At 42.1% G+C, this 23,997-nt stretch overlaps 1 protein-coding gene and 2 non-coding genes across 4 annotated transcripts; all 3 read right to left on the reverse strand.

Annotated features, from left to right (window-relative positions):
* Window positions 1-1,574: 1,574 nt before the first annotated feature.
* Window positions 1,575-10,130, reverse strand: LOC148865941 (elongation factor 1-delta 1-like). 2 transcript variants are annotated; one of them, XM_088975612.1, is made up of 8 exons: window positions 9,671-10,130; window positions 3,437-3,548; window positions 3,233-3,349; window positions 3,055-3,148; window positions 2,572-2,692; window positions 2,188-2,301; window positions 1,906-2,067; window positions 1,575-1,742 (listed from the first exon to the last, which is right to left on the reverse strand). In XM_088975612.1, coding segments are annotated over exons 2-8 (696 nt in total). In that variant the 5' UTR covers window positions 3,523-3,548; window positions 9,671-10,130; the 3' UTR covers window positions 1,575-1,740. The 2 variants fall into 2 exon arrangements, with proteins under 2 accessions (XP_088831738.1, XP_088831739.1); XM_088975613.1 differs by having other exon boundaries at window positions 3,233-3,268; window positions 9,671-10,064.
* On the reverse strand, window positions 6,554-6,623 carry LOC148865942 (small nucleolar RNA Z199). The gene has a single exon (XR_016111736.1). It is a non-coding gene; the product is annotated as a small nucleolar RNA Z199 (small nucleolar RNA).
* LOC148865943 (small nucleolar RNA Z199) lies at window positions 7,252-7,324 on the reverse strand. Its single transcript, XR_016111734.1, has one exon. It is a non-coding gene; the product is annotated as a small nucleolar RNA Z199 (small nucleolar RNA).
* Window positions 10,131-23,997: the final 13,867 nt, after the last annotated feature.

A 23,997-nucleotide genomic window follows, 5' to 3' on the forward strand; every position in this document is an offset into this window, starting at 1 on the left:
ATATATCTATATATAAATTATTATTTACACTTTAATTTTTTCTTTATTTTAGATAAATACCTTTATGAAAACAATCTTTTAAATAAAAAGTTTGGGGATTAAGGTCCCCTATGAGGAACCCATTTCCATTAGGCTATGTTTGGTTTGAAGGAAGAGGTAGGAAAAAGAAAGGAAAGAAAGGGAAACCAATACAAGGTTTGTAAAGGTTTCTCTATATTTTCCTTCAAACCAAACATAGCCTTAGAGATCAAGGTCAGAGATGGAGAACAATTTAAAACTCAAGGTTGGGGACAGGGAGTGTGATCCCTACCCCGAACCCACCCATTCCCCTAAGCCCATAAATATAGTTCCAATAATTATGGCAATTACAAATGTAGTATGCAATAATTATGAAAACTATTAAAATTTCCCAATTATGTATCTAAATAATTGAAAGTTTTATAATTTAACTTTCACAAAATTGACCTACCAAAATACATGATTTTAGTAATTAAATTACCAAGATCACTAATTATTGCTCAAAAAGTATAGTAAATATCAAAATTACTGGAAATGTAAAAATAAAATTATATTTATTGAAATTAATTTTCCACAAACAAACTACTGATAGTATCATTAAATATTAATAAATTGACCAAATTTTCTGAAAATATCAATAACTAATTATTTCTAAAAAAATTACTGATAATATCAAAATTACTAAAAATGTCAAAAAAAAGTGTTATATTTATTGAAGTAAATTTTCCAATTAAATTTACTAATAAAATTTTATTATTAAAGTTGTATTTATTAATATTTTAATTAATCATTCATTTTTTAGTAATTATTGATTTCAATTACATCCCAATTTTTTAAATTAAATTACTAAATCAGTAATTTTCATCAAGTATTTTTTAATAATTAAATTTTCCAATTTACCAAAACTACGGAAAAGCATAGTTTAGGTGTTAATAGTTACTAAATAATATTCAATAATATTAGTAATTATTGAAAATATCAAAAAAAATCAACAATTAATTTAACCACATTTTCTAGTTTTTAAATAGTCTATTGGAAATGTAAGATTAAGAGGTGTTTTGTAGAAAATCCTTGGTGGGAGAGATAGTTTAGGACAAAATTTGGGAGGGATTGGCTAAGTGATTGGGAACATAAGAGAGGGAGTTGGCGTGAGCTGTCACGTACATGGAAAGGCTGGGAAGGGAGAAGAACGGAGAAAAGAGAAAAACAAAGGAATTAAGGAGATAACAATAAAGGGGGTTTGGAAAAATATAGTATAGATACTATAGTTATTTTTTTATGTTTTTAATAAATATTTTAAAGTTATTACATAATTTTGTTATAATATTTAAATAATTTTAAAATTTAAAATTCAAAAAAAAATTATATAGATATAGATTAGAAGGTGAGGGAGAGAATAGCAATGTAGGGCAAAAGACTAGACTTGCATTGGTGCTAAACACAGCCCGAGTCCGGCCAGGCCCATGAGGCCATGACCACCCCGATTTCTCGGAGAAACTAATTCTCAAACAAATGGAAGGATGGCGTGCTGATTACAGCCCTAAAAGAAGAAAAGATTGGTTTACTTGATAATTCATTATGTAAAACTAGTTTCACTCAGAGGTCTTACAGGAAATTTAACGAAAAATAACTTCTTAGAAAAAAGACATCTCCTAGAAGATGCATTTCCGCTGAAGCTATAGCTGCCATCAAATATTCCCCACACTGGGAAAGCCCAGCGCCCTCTGCAAAACAAAGAATACACAAAAACATTGATCAATATCATTGCCCAGCAAGAAAAACAAATGAAAGAAGGATATTCGCTCCCCAATGGTCGTAAAACAATGTTGTCTTAGAAGCATCTTGCTATCGTAACGGCGATATACTAGGATTAGAAGTTCAACTTACATATCTTGTTGAATGCTACAATGTCACAGCTCTGAATGTACTCGTTTGCTGGTTCAGCAGTCAGGTAATCCTCAATAAGGTTATCGATGGATACCAAATCATCCACAATTGTCAACATGATTTGCATTTTCTTTATACCATATCCAACAGGTACAAGTTTAGCTGAAATTACCAGGATACAAGTTAATTGAACATCCAAACATATTTTAACTTTTCTCTAACTTGGTTTGATGCGTTAATCACTGAATGGTAAACGTCAAAAAGATTGAGGTGGGCACTTACAGGCTCCCCAAACCAAGCCTTCCATCTGAACACTTCTCACTGCTTCTTCAAGCTTTTTCATGTCTGTCTCATCGTCCCAGGGCTTCACATCCAACAAAACAGAGGATTTTCCGGCTAAAGAATAAAAAAAGAGAAATAGTAACAAGGCTCAATGCAGAGAGAATAAATAAAACAAAACTACAATAATTGATTTGTTCTTCTAGATTGCAAATTTTCAACAACAAGAGCATCAAAGATTGTGATTTAATCAAAAGATGAATATTCGATATTTAACACAACTTAGGAACTTTCAGGAAAAAAAAAAAGAAAAGAATCTTAGTTATTTACATACGACACATGACAAAATATCACAAATCTTTTATGTAAAAGAAAGCAGAAACTCACACTCTTTCTTTTTGCCTGATGCTTTCATGGATGCAGCACGTTCTTCAGCAGCTTTCTTTTCTTCCTCAGTCTCTTCACCAAATAAGTCAACATCATCATCATCATCCTCAGCAGCTGATGCCTGAAACTCAAATTTCCTATTAATGCATGAGTATATAATTTTTTTGGTAGAACTTATACTATATCTTGAAACTAGAAAAGGAAATTAACTAACAGAACAAAGAATTCCATATTTCACACTTCTGAATGTAACAAGGATAAGAAACTCTTAAAAACACTAAATGCTCATATTTCCTTAACTGTTACTGTTAGAAATCAAGGCTAACACTAATAACTTAACAAGTTTTATGGCAACAACACCATCCAACATTACTATAGATTATAAATAAACAAGTAATTGGATCCAGCAAAAAGGAAAAATGAAATTTTGAGTAAGTTCACATGTATAAACAATGAACAAATACAGAAAAGTTCTAAGCTCACCTTTGTGTCAGCCACCGGAGGAGTTGCAATGGGCTCCTCTGTAATGGAAGCTGATCCTTCCACTTTAACTCCCTGGCCTTCTCCAGAAACACCACTGTAGTCAAACTTAAGAATTTTAAAAACTACGGAGAAATGGCAAACGAAAATATGACAAGGATTGTGTTGTAGTTAGACTTACGAAAGTCTTAAAAGAGCATCAATGTGGTGGTACCACCTACAAACATTCACATATTCAGTCAAAGGAGCTTTTGAAAGAGCAGAATAGACAGTAATATCATCTTTTGAAGCCTGGTACCTGAGATTAAGAGGGGGAAACATGATATTAAATGATGAAACCCAAGAAAACCAAGAAACAAGGAAATTTTAAAGCAAAATGATATACCCAGTAATGTAACTCCTAGTCAGGAGATACTCATCAAGTTTCTTTATGCCAGACTCCGCGTTAAGGTTGTAGAATGCAACTGCCATGGCTTCGACAGGCTTTAAATGATTTACTACAAGCACAACAAAGCAAAAGATAAGCTTTTTGTAGAGTACTGAAAAAGAATAAAATGTTGAAGTTTTAATTAATAGTCAATCCAATTCCTAGGCATTGGTTCTTCTCATAAATATATGAACAAATTAGAAATTAAGAAAAATAAATCCAAATTCAATGCTTTTTACAAGCATCTACATTTAATACCACTTTTGTTCAGCAATCCATATTTGATACTTATTTAGTAACAGAAGGCATCCTAAACATAGGGAGGGGCACCTAACATTGGCAATGGACCTAGCTAGGGAAGATGCATTCAACTTGTTTAAAAACATCTCATTCATGATTTGTATGGCAGATAACTATTAGCAACACCAGGCCAAATGTTGAAGTTTTAATTAATAGTCAATCCAAGTCCTAGGCATTGGTTCTTCTTAAAGAATTGCTACACATGCACTTGAATAAAGCAAATGAAGGCACTCTCATAAATATACAAACAAATTAGAAATTATGAAAAAAAATCCACATTTGATGCTTTTTTATGACTATCTACATTTAATACCACTTTTGTTCAGCAATCCATATTTGATACTTATTTAGTAACAGAAGGCATCATATGTGAGCCCAAACGTACCCAATGACCTCAGTGATCATCAAAAAAAAAAAAAAAATGTCCAATCAAGAACTTGCCGACCCCTTTCAAGACCCCAGATAGCCAGGGCAAACATTGGCAATGGACCTAGCTAGGGAAGATGCATTCAATTTGTTTAAAAACATCTCATTCATGATTTGCATGGCACATAACTATGGCAACACCAGACCAAATGTTGAAGTTTTAATTAATAGTCAATCCAAGTCCTAGGCATTGGTTCTTAAAGAATTGCTACACATGCATTAGAATAAAGCAAATGAAGGTACTCTCATAAATATACAAACAAATGAGGAATTAAGAAAAATAAATCCACATTTGATGCTTTTTTATGACTCTACATTTAATGCCACTTTTGTTCAGCAATAGGAAGGGGCACCCATGTTCAATCAAAGAACAAACCAAGAATCAGGAATTAGCCTCATCTGTGAGCCCAAAAGTACCCAATGACCTCACTGATCATCAAAAACAAAAAATAAATGTCCAGTCAAGAACTTGCCGACCCCTTTCAGGACCCCAGATAGCCAGGGCAAACATTGGCAATGGACCTAGCTAGAGAAGATGGATTCAAATTGTTAAAAAAACATCTCATTCATGGTTTATATGGAAAATTTCTATGGCAACACAAGACCAACAGTGGCATTAGAAATAATCAAGGTCAATCAAAGCAAGCCCCAACTCCCCTGCCCAAAACTTACAGGACATCCACCCCAACAACACAAACCGTGTATTTACCATGAAATTGAGAAAAAACCAAAATGTCAAAACAAATCATCTAAAATCAAAAGGTATAAAGAAATGAAAATTAGGAAATTTCATAAAAAAATGAAATCGGAGATTCAGAATCATGGTATTGAAACAAAAAAAAAAAAAAATAGAATCAATTTTTATAGAAGATGGCACATTTGGCTTCAGATCTGTAGGAGATCAAAGGTTGTCAATGGTTTGTCCGTCACAGTTAATTCAGAAACACAGACCAAAGAGATTACTCATCATCTCCACCCTTAACCCAACACCCCCAATTTAGGTGTTTACAGGGAAATTGAAAGAAAAAGCAAAAATAAGAGAACAAAGTTTCTAAAATCGATCATAAAGCAATGAGAATTAGGAAATTTCATTAAAAAAAGAGAATCAGAATCGTGGTAATTGCAACATACCAAACATAAAAATCAGTTTTTTAATAGAATATAGCATGTTTCGATTCAGAAACACAGACCAAAAACATTACTCATCATCTCCACCCATAGATCAGATCCTTTATTCAGGAACAAAGCAAAAAAATGAATTAAAGAACAACAAATACAGGGACAAGTGAAAAAATAGAATTCAGTTTTTAATAGAAGGTAGCATATTTTTCTGTAGGTACAAGGCAGATCAGAGGTTGGTAATGGTTTGTCGGTCACGGTTAAATCAGAAACATGGACCAAAAAGATTACTCATCATCTCCACCCACAGAAATAGTTACTTTTTCAATTAATCAAAGAAAAAGAACAAGGGTTCAATTGATTCATGGGAGCAAGGGTCTGGAATCAAAATCAGAATGGTCTGTTCCAATTCCAACCATTTGTTTGGGCAGAATCGAAATCTCAAACACATTCTTGGTGGAATGGCATAGCCCATTTGAGGGAATGGCCATTCCCTCCCCCTCCCTTGGAAATGAAAATCTATTCCAGCTGATTCCAATTCCCATTTTAAACAAACAGGCTGAGGGAATAGACCATTCCGATTCTGATACCGATTCAAACTGCAAACCAAATGGACCATAACAAATACCAGATTAGTAAGACAAGTTGAGAAAAATTAAACAAAACGAAACAATTTGAGAAAACGAAAAAACAATATTGTAAAAAGCACAAGACAAAGGAACTAAAGGGTTGTCCACAACATTATGTACCCATTTCTCATTTGTACTCAGATATAGAAACAAATAATGCACCAAATACACATTAAGATTCTATTCTGATTGCAGAATCAAAAAAATCGCTAAAAAAATTTATTGGCTAATAAAGAATAATAAATAACATAGCAGATTTGATAAATAAATTCCACACATTTTTCACTGAAAAAACCAAGGAACCTTTTCTAGAAATCAATTGGCCCAAAGAAATGGGATTAAAAAAATCTAGAAAAAAAAAAATCAGAATAAGAAGAGCTTAAAATTGCAACAGAAATGAAACAACTAAAAGAAAAACAAAATAGAAAAAAAAAATAGAAAGGAAACTTCGTTAATTTTTAAAGATGGGTGTAAGAAAAAGTTGGTAAGGAGCCACAAGTCAGCTAAAAGATTGCTCATCATCACCTTCAGAAATCAAAGGAATAAATTAGAGAGTAAATTAAGTTAAACAAAAGAGAACTCTAAGGGGTTTCAAGATATGAATCATCAGAGACTTAAATACAACGAATCATTAAGTATCATATTGTTGCAGTTTTCTCATCAGATGATCCTCCTCACTTTTAGAACTAAAAATATATCAAAAAAGAAAATAAAAAATATTATGCAAATTAATAATAACAATAACATAATGTAAGGAGAATCAAATATAAATGAAACAATTTATAAAAACAAAAGACAAAATTACAGAAGGGCCTACAGAATTATATTCCCAATTCTAATTAGAAGTACATTAATCAAGGAACCAATAAACAAATTAAGACTTTTTTTCTGATTTCAAAATTAAAATCATCACTAAAGAGCATTTATTGATCGTTGATGAGAATAGCTAAGTAAATTCAGTAGAAATTTTTCCGAAGAGCATACATCAAGACAAATTCTCTGGAAATAAAACAGCCAAAAGAAAGAGAGGACAGTTGTAATTTGAGAAACAAATCAATATCAGAATTATCATATAAATGAACACGCTTATTTAGAAAGAAAAACAGAAACTGTTTTTTTTTTGAAGAAACAATATGGTTTATTATAGACTAAAGGAAATCAGGTTGATAATGGTTGGTCAGTCAAAAAAGTTCATTCATCAGATCCTCCCCAGGATCTATTCCTTTCAGATATCAAAGAAAAGAACTGAGAGTGTAGTATATTCATTAAAACAACAATCATTATATGGAATGAAGATGAGATCATCAGAGACTTAAATACAACAAATCATGAAGCATCATATTGTTGCAGTTTTTTTCTCATCAGATGATCCTCTTCAGTTATAGAACGAAAAATATATCAAATCTAAAAGCACATAAAAAGAAGCAGCAAAACAACAAATAAAACAGAAGAAAAGCAAACAAACTATAATTAGTTCACAAAGTTCATCCAAAACAAAGACACAAAGTTCATCCAAAACAAACTATAATTGGTTTTGAGCTATAATGGGTGTGGGCCTTGGCCTAGGTTTGAACTTGGCTCCAAGCTGAAATGGACTTGGACTTAGGTTACACAAGGCCAACATGACCTTAGTTGAATTGCAATTACTTGAGTTTGAGTTTGGGCCCGTGCTAGGCCTATAATGGTCTATGCCAAATTGGGCTTGGACTATAGCTTGAGTTTGTGCCCAAGCTTGGTCTATATGGCCAAGGCCAAATTGGGCTTGGATTGGAAATGGGCTGGGCCTAAGCCTATTTGGCCTTGGCCTAAGTTAGGCTCCTAGGTTGCTATGTGTTCCAAACTGAAATGGGCTTGGGCCTAGCTTTGGCCCTTCCTCTTTAAAACCTTCTGACCCTCTACTTCGTTATTTGATCTTCTTTTCTCCATTTTTTTCTTCCTTTTCGATTTTTCCATTGTTTTTGGGGAATATCCTAAAGAATTAATCATGGCTGAATTTTAACATCTTTGATATGACTCTATGTTTACACATATTCCACCCCACACGCTAGCTAATTCCCTACCTTGACTCCCTACTTCACCATCTGATATAGATTTGTAAAAGGATATCGAAATTTGCTATTTGGGGCCAAAAGGGGATCTTTGCAAACCTAACGAGGCAAGGTGCCTATGGCCCTTGGGATGATGCATAGATCTCAAAAAGTTACCCAAAGTCAAAAAATCACCCCAGTTGGACATCTAAGCACAACGTTATGGCTTCTAAAAGTTTGCACATACATTGAGTATGTGTGGGCATCAAGAAACAGCTCACTTGGGCTGACTTGGAGTCACCACCCATCATTTGAAAGAATTGGAGGTAATGAGACCTCCAAGAGTTATTATCCAAAATCATTTTGTTTTATAGTGACTCAAAAACCCAAAGCAATGGTCCAACCAGTCCAGGTAAGACTCAAATGGGAAAGGGAAGGGGTTAGACACCCCTCTCCCGTTTCCAAATGAGTGGGGCCCACATGGGCATTCCCACAGCAAGCACAGTCACCAAGTATAAACAAACTAATGAGGAGCATTGAACCACATAGAGGCATTAGTCAATGAACACAACACAAAGATCAATCAACAAAGTTAATAACCTAAGAGGGACATAAACAACAACATGCAATGAAAATTACTAAGGCTGCATTTGGCATTCCTTATTTTAAGGACTTAGCTCCTTTTTGCAGTTAAAGACCCAGTGTTTACAGGGCATTTTAACTGCAAAAAAAAGGAGAAAATTCCTTAAAATAAGGAATGCCAAATGCAGCCTAAATCATATAAAAAAGGAGTTAGATAACAGGGGGTGGGAATTACCCGGTGGGATAAACAGACCTACCCAATGATGTAAAAAGCACAAAATCGTTAATATGAATACAGTATGGCACTCACGTAGTCTAAAGAGAAGACAATGTTGTTTGAATTATTCATTAACAAGAACAACCAAGAACGAGGAATATCATCTAGCATATAGCACTTAACAAATATCAAGGACAATGGAAATAGCAAAAGAACCTACCAATTTGAGGAATATTGATCATGAAGAGGCAGGCAAAAATCAGCTAGACTAATTAGCAAGAGAAGAACAATCTCACGATAAATCATACTGATTGATTCAATTAAAAATACTAAGGGTCAAGTAAATTGGCAAACTCTGGCAAGAAGCGAATTTAGAGAAAAAAAAAAAAAAAAAGGTTAACTAATTCCAACAATGAAGCGAGTCATGGCCACAGGAACTAAATTGGTCCTAGTGAAAATTAGAAAGCGATAACCAGAAATCATAACCAAAAGAAAAGGGACGGAGAAAGACAACTGGAAATTAAACAAATTCAGAGAATAACATATGTTGCAACGATGGAAACTAAAGGAGATTAGCAGATTTTAACCGGCCAAGCACTTGGTGTTAAACAAGTTGACTTAATAAAAAGGGTTTTGGCCAGAGGTTGGGGTTCCGCACTTGACATTAACTGGCCAAGCACCTAACAGTCTCGGTCGGTCAGGCCTGAGACCATCCTGTAACTAGTCCAGATTCGGGAATGAAAAACGAAACAAGAACATGTAAATGCCAACTTATTATAAAAAAAAAAAAAAAAAAGACATGTAAATGCCTAATTATTATCAATTAAAATACAACAAAACAAAGAAGCTAAAATAAATAGATATTATGGAGGATGAATGGGGAAAACGCTACCGCGGCTGTAGCCTATATGCTCGAGACTTCGACGGAGAAGATGATGAACTAGGCAAAGCTCCCTTGCGGTTGGATTTTATATTAGGGTAATAAGGTAGTTTCGTAATTTATGAAGTTTAGGGGGATTTTCGCAATTTCGAGTTTAGGAGGGTCAAATCGGAATGATCATTGAATGGTGGAGATTTTTAGGTAAAAAAAGGTTGAGATGGGCTATGTCTGTATATGGAGGTTTTGTGTTTTTTTTTTGGGTAAAGTAAGCTATAGACTAAAAGAATTTCATCGAGGAAGAAAGCAAGCAACAAAACAGGAAAGAAAAAATAGACTAAGAAAAGAAAACAAACTAAAACAACAGAAAAAACAAGCTAAACCAAAAAAACTTAAAAGACGAAGAAAAGCCAATCCTAGCTGCAGCCTGCAGCATTAGCACAACTGTTCAAGCTTCTTGCACACTGATGTAGGCGCAGATGCCTCCGTTGGTTATTAATATTAATTATTTCCAAATTTCCTCTTTGTCCTGTCATATCAATAACTATCTATAACGGGTGAAGCCCCCTCCACCGAGTTCACCTACCTCTAAGCGGTCTTTAACGACGTGACCCCTTAAGGTAATTTATATAACACCTGAGATCTCCTATTCTCCATATGGCGTCGTCTAAGCGTTCATGCCTCATGCCTCGTTCACACCTCACCCTTTCCTAATACTAACTTGACCATTGAAGTCTTCGCATGGTCTCTAACGTTTTTCTCTCCATAGGATCGACCCACAAGTCTTCGGCCAATTCGGACATCCCTCACCTCGACCTTAAGATCACTCAGTGGCACCCAACTTAGGAGCGAAAATAAAGTGTTGTCCTCGGCCCATTCCAAGTATCAGCAATTGGTGTCGTTTATGGAAAACGTTGTTAAGACTTCCCTCAATTCAACTTAAAATTAAAAGAATTAAACTCATAAGCCTAAGTATCAACCGACATGGTGAGAAACACTAGGAACACTCAAAACCTGGTCATGACAGAACAACTCCAATCTGTCATCGATCGGCTGGACCACCTTGCTCAACGGATTGACAAGGCATAACCCCATGCGGGAGGCCACCCCCAGGGCGCCCGCGCTGCTGGGAGCTCGAGCCACCAGGGCGAGCGCGTGTCCGCGGACCCCTTAGCCCTCGACCCAATCAACTCGTAATGGGCCAACCCTTCAGAGTTCGATAGTAGTCGGCATGCTAGCCAGCCACAGAGAACCTCCAAACCCCCAGCCAAAGGGGGGAGCAATCAACATAGTCCCGGGATCACTGCTAAGACCCCGAACAACATCACCACCACTGAAGAGAGAACTCCCGGGACAAAGGCGAGGCAGTCTAGCCATCACTACCCCCACTCGAGGGCTGAGGGCCGATGTTACGCCTCTCCCTCATGCATACCGGATCTCCTGGACCTCCTGAATGATAGGTGGGCCAAAAGGAATGGACATTGCCCCACTTTCGAATACTCCAGGGTCCAGGCCAACCCCCACTGAGTCTATGAGGACTAGGACGGGGCTCAGGCCCCCATCGACCAACGAATCATGGACCTGCAAACCCAACTCGAAGCCATTAAGGACGAGCTCTACCAAGCCAGAGAGAGCCAAGCAAAGGCCTCGGTTATCCAGAGCCATCAATCCGGAAGGATGGATGCCTTCACCTCGGACATCATCTCTGAGCCTCTCCCCTCACACTTCAAAGCACCGGCGTTGGAGATGTACGATGGTACTAAAGGGATGAGAGATCCATCATATGGATGCCTGAAAACCTGTAAGAAGGTTGAGTGAAATTTCAAAAATTTCTCTATCTCCCATGTGGGAATCGCATTCCCTATTTTAGAAAACTACATTTTCAAAAATCAATCTTGAAACCAAACCGGACCACATCTAAAACCAAAAGGGAGTAGAGGGATATACCTGATACGGAGTAATGGTAAACCCCCAATGAAGGTGTTCACGCCCAAGGAGAAGACCAAAGACTGTTTCCACTAAAGATGACGCGGTGTGAGGTGAAGCATAATCAACAGGATGATTCTTCAGCAAGAACCAAGTTCTTCAGCAAAAATATGATGGACGGCAGGTGAGCACGACTTCAGATTGCCTTTTCTACCAAAAGGCAATATCAAGAACTGTTCCTCATCACTCCCACTAGTGGAGATCGAACTGGTAGGGCGGCAAGAGCAGGAGAGAATAAGAGAAGAAGACAGTGCAATCAAACTGTGTTGTCTCTCTCTATAATTCAGCAGAAGATCTCCTAATTCCATTAAGAATTTCCTAATCCAAATCTTTTATTTGGATCTAGACTTTCTTTAAGAGATAAGGATAATCCTTTATCTTATCTACAGATAAATATCAGTCCTCATAATCTAATTAGGAGTTTTCTGATCCAAATCTTTATTTGGATCTAGACACTCTGAGTGGATAGGAATAATCCCTTATCCTATTAGTTTATCCAAATCCCAGAACTGCCCTCATTTAATTAATCTTATTAATCCAGTTCGAATTGAGTTTTAGGCCCATTAAGTCTATGTGCTCACTTAACCTCTTAATCTGCTGCCCAATTGGCTATCCTTGTATGGTGTGGGACCCAAACATTGATCTATACATCAGTCACATGGGTTCAACCCAGTCTCTGTTACAACGCCTGGCCGAATTCACTGTAGGAGACAGTGAACCCCTGAGTCCATCACCATGGGCTCTTAATGGGCCCAACATTTATACTAAATGGTCCTTGGGTCAAGCCACCTTATAAAAACCAAGGACTGTGGGCATATGCAAGATTAGCCCATCAGGTATTACCGTGAATGGTTTTACACTTAACCTCTCAGCCCATAATGATCAAACACTGCCCGACAAGAGAAGACCTCTCCCTCGGCTGTAAGGTACAGTGCTGCACTTTCTACTCACATGGATCCCGGGATGAAAACATTTTGCAAAAATTTTTAAACCATAATATATATATGTATGTATATCTCTATATAAATATATTTTGCAAAACAAATTTCAACGGTTGAAATCGACTGCCGGCAGTTTTGGTTTCCATCAAAGAGAGAGTGCATCCCCGATCATTCACTTTGTCTGACAAAGGGGTTGATCCTGCCACTATGATCACCCACTCAGATGAATTCTTGGACTATCCCAACATACTCGGGTTTTGATACCCTCTAAGGATCTCACTGGTTGGTATATCAAAAACAACTCAATCCGACATCTAGTGTAGTATCATAATCGAGTTTAGAGGTCAGGTGTAACATTCCAATTTTGCCCATCTATCTCCAAGGTCCAGAGCAATACTGGAATTTCGGTCCGGTTCAGGGTTTCAAGAAAGCCCACACTACATGTACCTCATGTCTCACCCTGGCAGCTAAGACAAATCACCCCAACCAACTTGGCGGCACATCAGTGTCAACCTTGGTAAGATAAATCTTCCTAGATCTATCAAAGGGCTGTGAAGATTCTAAACTAACACGAGTCTCATAAGTGTCAAGTTTAAGAGTATTACACAGAAACACACCATAATAACATGAATCAAATATGTACTTTATTCATTTACATTAAATGTCATAATGTACTTCATTCTGATTGGAGCTAAGGGCATACACCGTCTAACAACTCCCACTTGCACTTAGGCCTAATCGGGTATAAGCCAGAGTCTCATTCTTTCCACGTGTTTTTCAAACACTTTCTGTGTTAGTGGCTTAGTCAATGGGTCTGCTACATTTTCCGCTGACGCTACCTTTTGAATCAGGACATCCCCTCTTCCAACTATCTCTTGCATTACATGGTACATCCTCTCGATGTGCTTCGACTTCAAGTGGGCTCGTGGCTCCTTAGCCTGAGCAATGGCTCCAATGTTGTCACACAACAATGGAAATGGGTGATGTACTGGATGGAAGTACTCCCAATTCCTGAATGAACTTCTTCATCCATATAACTTCTTTGGCAGCTTCACTTGCGGCAATGTATTCGGCTTCGGTTGTGGAACCCGCCGTGGACTCTTGTTTGCTGCTTTTCCAGCAAACAACACACGATCCTATCATGCTTTAATGCCCTCAATCTCTTCGGGAATCTTGGGATACATTCCCTTTGAGAGAGTGACTCCATGCTTGAAAGGAACGATTCCTTTCTTAGAGTTCTCCATGCTATATTTCTTGACTATTTTATCAATATAAGCAGACTGGGTAATCCTATTATCCTCTTTGATCTATCTCTATAGAGTCGAAAACCCAATATGTAGGAGGCTTCTCTAAGATCTTTCTTGGAGAATTGTTGTGAAAGCCATACTTTCACCATAATTAACATTCCTACATTATTCCCAATGAGTAGAATGTCATCTACATACAGAACCAAGAATGTAACTGATGCGGCACGATCCAGACACTCCTACCTGGCTGCTGACTGGCTCCTTGTTGGCAATGGACGGCACCTGAGAAGATGAAAAAGAAGGATTCTCGGGGATTTGCCCGATGGGAATACTTCAAAGCTTAAGTTAGAACGCTAGAGAGAAAGAAAAGAGTGTAGGTTGTGCTAGATCACTATGCTTACAAGGTTAGCTCATGAGTAAGTAAGATAATTCAAGTTCATATGAGAATTTCAGAGTGAGTGAATGTGTCTCTCCCCTTCGCCTAAAAGGATTTTATAGGGTGTTCTTGTCAGATCAAGTGTAACCGCCATTGGGCTCCTGTCACAGCCGTTACCTGCCAGGTCTGCGCAAGTGATCATTATAGTGTACTATCCGCTCGGCTGAGTGACATGTCCCAAAGGGGCAGATACACCTCCATTTGTCGAGAGACGTGGGTGCAGACTGTCAAAAGGACAAGGACTGCACTGCTAGTCAGGAGACGTAGCGCAGTCTGACTGGTATGGTCTTGTCAGATGGAAGCTTCTTGAGAGCGTCGCATCACTCAGTCGCAAGTTACTTTGTAGTGAGCTACTTTGTAGCAAGCTCTTAGGGGTACTTCGAGGTGACCCTCATCAAGTTTGGTCTTTGGGGCAGTACTTCTGCCTAGGTGCTGGAGCGAGCTGGTTTCCCTAGCTCGCGAGATGAAATAGTCTTGGAGTATTCCCTTCTCAGTAGCTCGGGGGACCTAGAGCTCGTGTTGTAGCGAGCTCCCCTTATAGAGAGCTATGACATAACGAGCTGCTCTACAGGCTCGCCACTTAGTTGTGGTCAGGCCATGATGTTGAGTTGTTGCTTGTGCTGAGTTAGGTCCACGTGTCATCGTCTTAGTAGGTCGGGTCAAATCATCCTCCATCAATTGCCCCCCACTCCTCGGGATAAGAGTGCTGCCGTAGCGTGAGGAGTTCATGAAGTGTGACGGGTTGATTTGACCGAAATTCAAACTTGATTGACTACTCACATTAAATGCGTGCACGGGAATCAGGGGATTTTTGACTTTTTGAATACCGAAAATGCTCTGAAGTGGCTCTTAACTCCGGATGTCGTGCAACCGCCATTACCTCAATCATGGGAGACGTGCAGCTAGTCACATTTCGGTTTCAGAAGGCGTGTGGTCAGCTTGACTGTGAACTGTTAGATTTGCCTCAATCTGGGCCATTGATTCAGAGGCACAGTGACTATAAATAGGAGAGCCCCCTAGGCCGCATTTCCTTTCATGCTATCTTGCTGTCTTTGGATTCTGAGGTCACGCATCCATCTAGTCTACTCGAGCTCTTTCATTCACTTCGTTTCGTCTTTTTTGGTGATTCTCAATCACCGTCAATCATGTATGGGTATCTGTACCATACTTATTACCGGGACGGAAACCAGGATGATGACACTCCTTCGAGCTCGGGGGGAGCTTGGGAGCAAGTTCTGGAGGCTCGGGAAACCTCCGGTGATGTGGCCTCTACTTCTTGGGGGAGGGAGACTAACACCTTCGGTCCTTCCTCTATGACCGCGAAGAGACTCAGGTCTCTAATCCGCTATTTTCACCTTCCTGGGGACCTCGTCTACAGTCTCCCCATTGGTAACTTTCCTTGGGTGCATGGTCCCGATGATATAGTTATTTTCTAGGAACAGCTTGAACCCGGCCTGCGTCTTCCCCTGCACTCCCTAATAGTGGAGGTGCTAAACCACTTTAATGTTACCATCGATCAACTTCATCCCAACGTTATCCGGAACATGGTTGGGACCATTTCTTTGTGTTATGAGTACTACCTCCCCTTGAACCTTAACATTTTTGTTTCTATTCTCTATATAAAAAATGCCACTCCTGGAGTTCCTCCGGAAAAGGCGTTTTTACTACCTTTCTCCCCGCCACGGCTATAAGCTCTTGTACGAGCTACCAAACAAGATTCCTGCCTGGAAGTGGGATTATTTTGTGGTCCGTAACCTCGAGGGGTGGCCCTTCCCAACTTCTTGGAGGGGCGCCATCCAGGACCCCGGGGCCGAGCTGGACCCTGAAATTCAGAAAACGATGTGTCCTGGGCATCAGTAGGCTTCCTCTATTCGAACTACTTGACTGAGGAGAAGCTCGCACAGGCCGGCTTGAGCCTGGGTAGGTTGCCTTTTTAGGTCGCGTAGTGCCTTGTAATAATATTGTGTATACATACATTTTGTTTCTTACCGAACTAATATCTTGTGGTTTTTTGGCAACCATCATGTCTAGTGTTGACGCGCACCACCTCCTCTCAAGCAACTAGAAGCGCAAAGTGAAGAGATCGCATCCTGATCAGACCCCCACCTCTGGGGGTACTGAGTTCGGGTCTGCGGAGCCAGACTTCACTTCTCCACCGCCTGAAGTTCCGCTGCCTCCATCTGAAGGAGGTGCTGGTGGAGTTGGCCTCGAGGAGGGCGAGCTCCTGCAGTAAGGGGTGATTTCTCCTAGTCCTTCTCATCTGTTTCCCTACCCGCGGCTCCCAATGGGGAACAAGGAGGGTGTTAATGATTATGTAGTGGCCAGGCGGAAGAGCCGAAGGGCGATCTGCAACGAGGAGATCGCTAAGTGGGGGGAGATGGACCCTGGGGATCTCACCACGCTCGCCGCCTCTCACTGTATGGTGGTAAGTGGTCCTTCCCCTCTCCTTGTTTTTTGCTTCATTTTGCTACCTTCTGACCTTAGTCTCCTGTTGGCAAGTGAACTCCGCCATCCATGCCATGACCCTCCAGACGAACATCCACTCTAGCGACGCTCGCAATCAAAGGGTCATCGTTCAGAAACTCCAGGGCGAGCTCCTTCACACTTGCAAGGGGAACAAGTCCCAGGAGCAGCTCATCCAGGACCAGGAGGCACAGATCGCCAGGCTTTCCGAGGAGAGCACGCGCTACAGGGAGGAGTCGTCGAGGGTGGTCACAGAGAGGGAGCTCCTTCGCCAATAGGTTCAGGACTTGGAGTCCACACTTCTGGACCGAACTTGGAACTTTGACACCATGGTGGAGGCTGAGTGGGAGAGGGTGGTCTGGGACTTCAAGGACTCCTAGGAGTATCATGACCTCCAAGTGGAGTATGGCTCGAGCTCGTACCGCTTCGGATTCAAGCTCTGCTGCTGGTTGGTTCGAAAGAAATTCTCTGGGCTCAACCTTGATGGCATCACAATGAAGGGCCTGGCTCTTGAGACGACAAACCAGGTGGAGGAAGAAGAGCCTAACTCCCCGGAGGATGAGGATGAGGTGGAGGAGGTGGACCCCTAAGGCTGGCGGCTCTACTTTTCTGTTCTTCTGATTGCTGGTGGCTCTCGGGTGCCAGAACCCGGTCTTGTAAAGATCTTCTTGGGCGGTTGTGGCCTTTTATATCTCTTGTTGAACTTTCTAGAGCTATTTAGCTCGTTTTTTTTTGGAATGGTAATGAAATTTCTTTTTTCTTCAAAATATGGCGTGCTCCCTTTATTTTTTATAAAGTGATCTCATCACTCGAGCTATTAGAGCTTCATACCCGAAGTAGGACCTTTCGGTAGTCATTATCCTGAGCTGTCCCTTAACATTTAAGGCATCTCTATGGTATTACCGTGAAGTGATTACCATGTATGCCCGAGCTGTACATTCGTTGGTTATTCCGTAGTTCAACCAACGTATTGAGATGAGCCATGCTTCGTAAGGTTTAAACCTGAGCTGCTTACACCTCTAATATTTCATACTTTGCCTTCGCCACTGAAGCGACTGTCTTTCTTGATGCCGAGGTCTTTGTTAGCTCGGTATTTTAGCCCTTAGGCTGAGGGGGTGACTTATAGTCTGCCCTTGAAGTTTGCCCATGCCATGGAGGCGACTAAGTCTTATAGCGCCGAGGTCGTGGTAGCTTGGCATTTTGGCCCTGAGGCTCTGGGAGTGACTCATGGTCTACTCAGTAGTTTGCACATGCCGTAGAGGCGACTAGGTCTTATAGCGCTGAGGTCGTGATAGCTCGGCATTTTGGCCCTTAGGCTCTAGGAGTGACTCATGGTCTACTCAGTAGTTTGCCCATGCCGTAGAGGTGATTGGATCTTATTGTGTTGAGGTCGTGTTAGCTCGGCGATCTGGCCCTTAGGCTCTGGGAGTGACTCATAGTCTACTCAGTAGTTCGCCCATGCCGTAAAGGCGACTGGGTCTTATTGTGCCAAGGTCGTGTTAGCTCAGCGATTTGGCCCTTAGGCTCTAGGAGTGACTCATGGTCTACTCATTGTTGGCCAGTAGTATCCCTATCATAGTGCTTTTTGGGTAAGGGCCCTGCCCCCCAAGTGTCTGCCGCACAAGCCCTCATGAGTGTTGCGGAGCATGAGCTCGGCTTCGGAAGGTTGCAAGCAGCGCAAGTAGGGGAGCATGTAGGATCTTTGGTACAACTGTTCGCCTATCATGACGTATTTGGTTGCCTAATGCTCTACCCTTCTGGCGGCATTGCGATCTGCAGGGAGGGTCCTGTGTAGCAGGAAGCTCGCAAGCGGGTCAATCCAACTCGACTCTACTTGAATGACAGGAGCGACCTCCTCTGCCCCCCCACCCCCCAAGAATGCTAGGCTGAGGTAGGTTCTTTATGTACACGGTTCTCATCGTATTATCATTGGTGCTGGCTAACCGAGACAGGGCATCGACCTCAGCGTTTTCAGACCTCGAGACTTGCCTGATGAAGTGTGACTGGAAGTTGGGTAGAGCCTCTCTTACTTTGTCCAAGTACGCAATCATAGTCGATTCGCGAGCTTCGTATTTTCCTGTGACCTGATTGACCACGAGCTGGGAATCGCTGCAGATGATAATGTGCTTGGCTTTCATTTCTTTGGCTAGAGTTAGCCTGACGATCAACGCCTTGTACTCTACTTCATTGTTGGATGCCACGAACTCAAAGTGTAGTGTGTACTCCAATTTTGTGCCACTTAGGCCATACAGAACTATTTCGGCTCCGCTGCGCTGCTGGTTTGAGGAGCCATTTACGTGAAGGATCCAGGGCTCCTCATCCCAATTCGCTCTTGGCCTAACTAGGAGAGATGCTGCACTGGTTGCTACCTCAAGGTGCTCAGACTCAACCGGCCTGGGGACTTCGAAGCTGAAAGTGCACTCTGCAACGAAATCTGCTAAGGCTTGGGCCTTAATAGTAGTTCGCGGCTTATATTGGAGGTCGTACTCGTTGAGCTCAATAGCCCACTTCGCCAGTCGACCAGAGACCTCGGGCTTGAGTAAGACTTGCCTCAGAGGTTTGTTGGTGAGGATGATAATAGTATGAGCCTGAAAGTATGGACGGAGCTTTCGGGCTGCAACGACCAGTGCGTATGCCAATTTTTCTATATCTGGATATCTCATTTCTGCTCCCTACAACACTTTACTAACATAGTAGATAGGTCGCTGGACCCGATCTACTTCCTTTGTTCTTACCGAGTTGACCACTTCTCACTTGCCGAGAGGTACAACTCTAAAACATCGCCCTCCTTCATTTTTCGGGCTTAGGGCGGCTATTTGTGCATTCAACCTCTAAACCTCCTTCATTTTTCGGGGTGGTCTCATATCCAAGATGACCTTTATTTTGTCCGGGTTGGCCTCAATGCTACGCCAGTTCACAATATACCCCAGGAATTTACCCGAGGTGATGCCAAAGACACACTTATTCGGGTTCAACTTCATATTGAATCTACGCAAGATTTCAAAAACTAAATTCAAGTCTTGTACTAAATCACATGAGAACTGGGTTTTGACGACCATGTTGTCTACATAACATTCTACTTTCTAGCCAATCAATGGCTCAAACAATTTGTTTACAAGTCTTTGAAAGGTCGCCCTGACATTTTTTAGCCCGAAGGGCAAAACCTTGTAGCAGTACAGGCCGAGCTCGGTTATGAACGTAGTTTTCTCTTCATTAGTAGGCGTCTAGAAGCTCAGCAACTCATGTCTCGAGGTCGCGTCCACCAGACGGTCGATCTTGGGAAGTGGGAAGCAATCATTTGGGCAAGCTCGGTTCAGGTCGGTGTAGTCGATGCACATGCGCCATTTACCGTTAGCCTTTTTTACCAGAATGGGGTTGGCCACCCAGCTCAGGTAATAGACTTCCCTAATAAATTCGGCTGCAAGGAGCTTCCCAACCTCCTCATCGACTGCCCTCCATCGCTCTGGGGCTAGGTTGCATTTCTTCTGTCTAACGGGCCTAACTACAGGATCAGTACTAAGTTTATGAGTTATGATGCTAGGGTCTATGCCGAGCATTTCTGACGTAGACCATGCAAAAACATATAAATTTTCAAGTAAAAAGCGTAATAGTTTAGATTGCAGGGGCTCCTTAATGGAAGCACCGATCTGAAGAGTTTGGGCTGGGTCTTCCGCCGAGGCTGAGATGGAGACGGTTTTTCTGTGGACGTAGCTCGCTCCTCGCTTTGCTCCGTAGGTTGCTCCAACTCGAGGTCATCAGCCACCTTGGTTTTTCCCTTAAGGGTGGCGGCGTAGCATTTGCGAGACTCAAGCTGGTCACCTCACGCTACCCCAATGCCAAAATCCGTGGGGAACTTCATGGCCAAGTAGTAGGTGGACACCATAGCCCGTAAGGCATGGGTAATCAGCCGACCTGGAAGGGGTTTGCGACCACCAAGAAGTCGCGGTTGAGCCTCACTATGCTAGGCCAACTGCCGACTTCCACAGGTACTGTTACTCTTCCCAGGAGTCGAACTTCCTCTCCGCTGAAGCCTACTAAGGCCACGCACATGCAGAACTCGCTGAAGTCATTGATCTTCATCTTTATGATGAGCGCATCATCATTGGGGTAGTGGACCCCGTGCACGTTGTCCTCTGTGAAGAGGATGGGGTCTTCTGTTCTTGGTCGCTTCGGTGGGTTCCACTCTTCCCTGCCGGTCTCACGAGCTGATGCGCGAGCTGCTGCTGAGGTGCAACTCGCCACAATCGAACCTTTGACTATGACATGGATGGTCCCCTGAACTGGTCTCTCTTTGGGGAGCTGCTTCTGCGGTTGTTCCACTTGCCTGCTAGACTCGGGAGCGTCTCTACTTTGTTCCCCTTGTCGACCTACTTTATTATTATTATTATTATTACTTTGTACAAAATTCCTCAAATATCCGCGATGGATGAGTTCTTCTATCTCATCACAGAGGTTTTTACAACTTTTGATACTATGACCGTGATCTTTATGAAAGCTACAATACAAATTTTTATTCCTGGCGCTAGGGTATCTGCAAACAAGCGTCATTGAACTGCTTGATGTAGCTCTAGATGGACTCCCTTTCCTTTTGCACTATGCCGAGGAGGCTCTCCTGAGCTCACGGGCACCTTTTGTTGGTGATGAAGTGAGAGGTGAAAACTTGCATGAACTGTGCCCAACTTCTTATCGAGCCGTGCGCGAGGTTTTGGTACCAGGTGCGGGCTACCCCTTTGAATGTGGTGGAAAAGGCCACACACATGCAGGACTCGCTGGCTCTTGCCAGGTGCATCTAGGACTGGAAGGCGTCCACATGGTCATTTGGATCGAAAGACCCATCATACTTATCCAAAGGAGGGAGCTTAAAGTCCCTTGGGATGGGGACAACAAGGATTTCTGGAGATAATGGGAGGAAACTGAGAGGAGTGGGGTAGCTTTCACTTTACCTGAGCATACCTCCTCTTTTCCTTTGAGCTCGGGAGAGACTCGGGTAGCAATTCGGCGAGCTCGCCGGCGTCTTCATTGTTGCTTCGCTGGCTCGGCTTTAGTGCTTAATGCTTCAGTGTCGCCGAGCTCGACGGGCTTAGACTGCTGGTGGTGACTCTGGACTGAAGGGCCTTGCCTATAGTCCACGGCCAGGACCTCGAACGGATTCTCCATGAGCGGGAGCTCGAACTGCAAAGGCCGAGGCGATATAGGCTTGGTTGGTTGGGAGGCCCCCGACCTGCCCACAGGCTGTGAGGCGGGGGTAGTTGGCCTCTCCTTCTTGCTATAGGAAGAGGCCTGGCTCTTGGCGGGATCCTGGGCCTGGGAGGCCTCTTCCCGATGAGGTCGCTCACTCCGGCGAGAGGGCTTGGTCTGCTTTGTGGCTGGATGCTGAGGGGGAAGCGACGGCTGGGCCTGAGGCAGAGAGGGGAACTGCTGTTGGTATTGGTATTGGGAAACCTGGTACAACACTTGTTGTTGGTAGAGTTGGAATTGTTGAAATTGTTACATTTGAGCCTGCATGGCTCACATGCATTGCATTAAGTCCTCCAACTGGTTCGGGCTGACCGCTGGGGGCACAACTAAGGGTTCAACAATGGTTGCCCCAACTGTGGAAGGGAGTGGAGCGACCGCGGGTGCCACTGCAAGAGGCACGTTTTAGCTGGGGACTTCGTCCATGGAGAAGGGGACGGTGAACTGTCCAATACAGATGGTAGGAAGCTGGGGCTGCTCCCCAGAAGTGTTATGGCTGGTATCACATCCGACGTTACTAGAAGAAGCCATGAATGCTGAGTTTTTGGAAAAAGAAACTGTGAAAGCTTAGAGGAAGGCTTTTAGAAGTGTTTCGCACAAACGATGCCAAATGGTGAGGCACGATCCAGGCACTCCTAGTTGGCTGCTGACTGGCTCCTTGTTGGCAATGGACGACACCTGAGAAGACGAAAAAGAAGGATTACCAGGGATTTGCCCGATGGGAATACTCCGAAGCTTAAGTTAGAACATTGGAGAGGAAGAAAAGAGCGTAAAAGGCTAAGAGAGTAGGTCGTGCTAGATCACTGTGCTCGCGAGGTTAGCTCGTGAGTAAGTAAGATAATTCAAGTTTAGATGAGAATTTTAGAGTGAGTGAATGTGTCTCTCCCCTTCGCCTAAAAGGCTTTTATAGGGGCGTTCTTGTCAAATCGGGTGTAACTGCCACTGGGCTCCTGTCGCAGCTGTTACCTTCCAGGTCTACGTAGGAGATCGTTATAGTGTACTATCCGCTCGGCTGAGTGACACGTCCCAAAGGGGCAGGCATGCCTCCATTTGTCGAGAGACGTGGGTGTAGATTATCGAAAGGACAAAGACTATGCCGCCAGTCAGGAGATGTAGCGTAGTCTGACCAGTACGATCTTGTCAGATGGAGCTTCCTGAGAGCGTCGTATCACTCAGTCGCAAGTTACTTCGTAGCGAGCTATCCTTGCCGCAAGCTACTTTGTAGCAAGCTCTTAGGGGTACTTTGAGGTGACCCTCATCAAGTTTGGTCTTTGGGTCAGCTTTTCTGCCTAAGTGCTGGAGCAAGCTAGTTTCCCTAGCTTGAAAGCTGAAATAGTCTTGGAGTATTCCTTTCTCAATAGCTCGGGGGACCTGGAGCTCGCGTTGTAGTGAGCTCCCCTTATAGTGAGCTATGACGTAGTTGTGGTCAGGCCATGATGTCGAGTTGTTGCTTGTGTTGAGTCAGGTCCACGTGTCATCGTCTCAGTAGGTCAGGTCAAATCATCATCCATTAGTAACCTTATCCCCATTGGTTTTCTTGTAAGCACAAGGCTCATTCGAATTTTGCTCAAAGTCAAACTGTTTGATGGTAGAGTCAAACCGGATGTTCCAACTCATAGAAGCTTGCATAAGTCCATATATGGATTGGTTTAGTTTACATACAATGTGTTCTTGATCTACAGCTATGAAACCTTGTGGTTGTTGCATATAGATGCCTTTAGTAAGATTTCCATTCAGGAACATAGTTTTGACATCCATTTTCCAAATCTCGTAATCGTGGTATGTTGCTACAGCTAGCAGGATCCTAATGGATATAAGCATGGCCATGGGCGAAAAGGTTTCCTCATAATCGATTCATTCTTTCTGAGTGTATCCTTTTGTCATAAGACAAGCCTTGTAGGTCTCAACCTTACCATCGGGGCCCTTCTTCCTCTTATAGATCCATTTGCAACCAATTGCTTTTACTCCAAGGGGCGGATCTACCAAAGTCCAGACTCTATTGGTCTTCACTAAGTCCATCTTTGCTCTCATGGA

This window comes from Nelumbo lutea, chromosome 3 (assembly GCF_056320005.1).
Source record: "Nelumbo lutea isolate HS-2025 chromosome 3, American lotus-T2T, whole genome shotgun sequence".
Classification (NCBI taxonomy): domain Eukaryota; kingdom Viridiplantae; phylum Streptophyta; class Magnoliopsida; order Proteales; family Nelumbonaceae; genus Nelumbo; species Nelumbo lutea.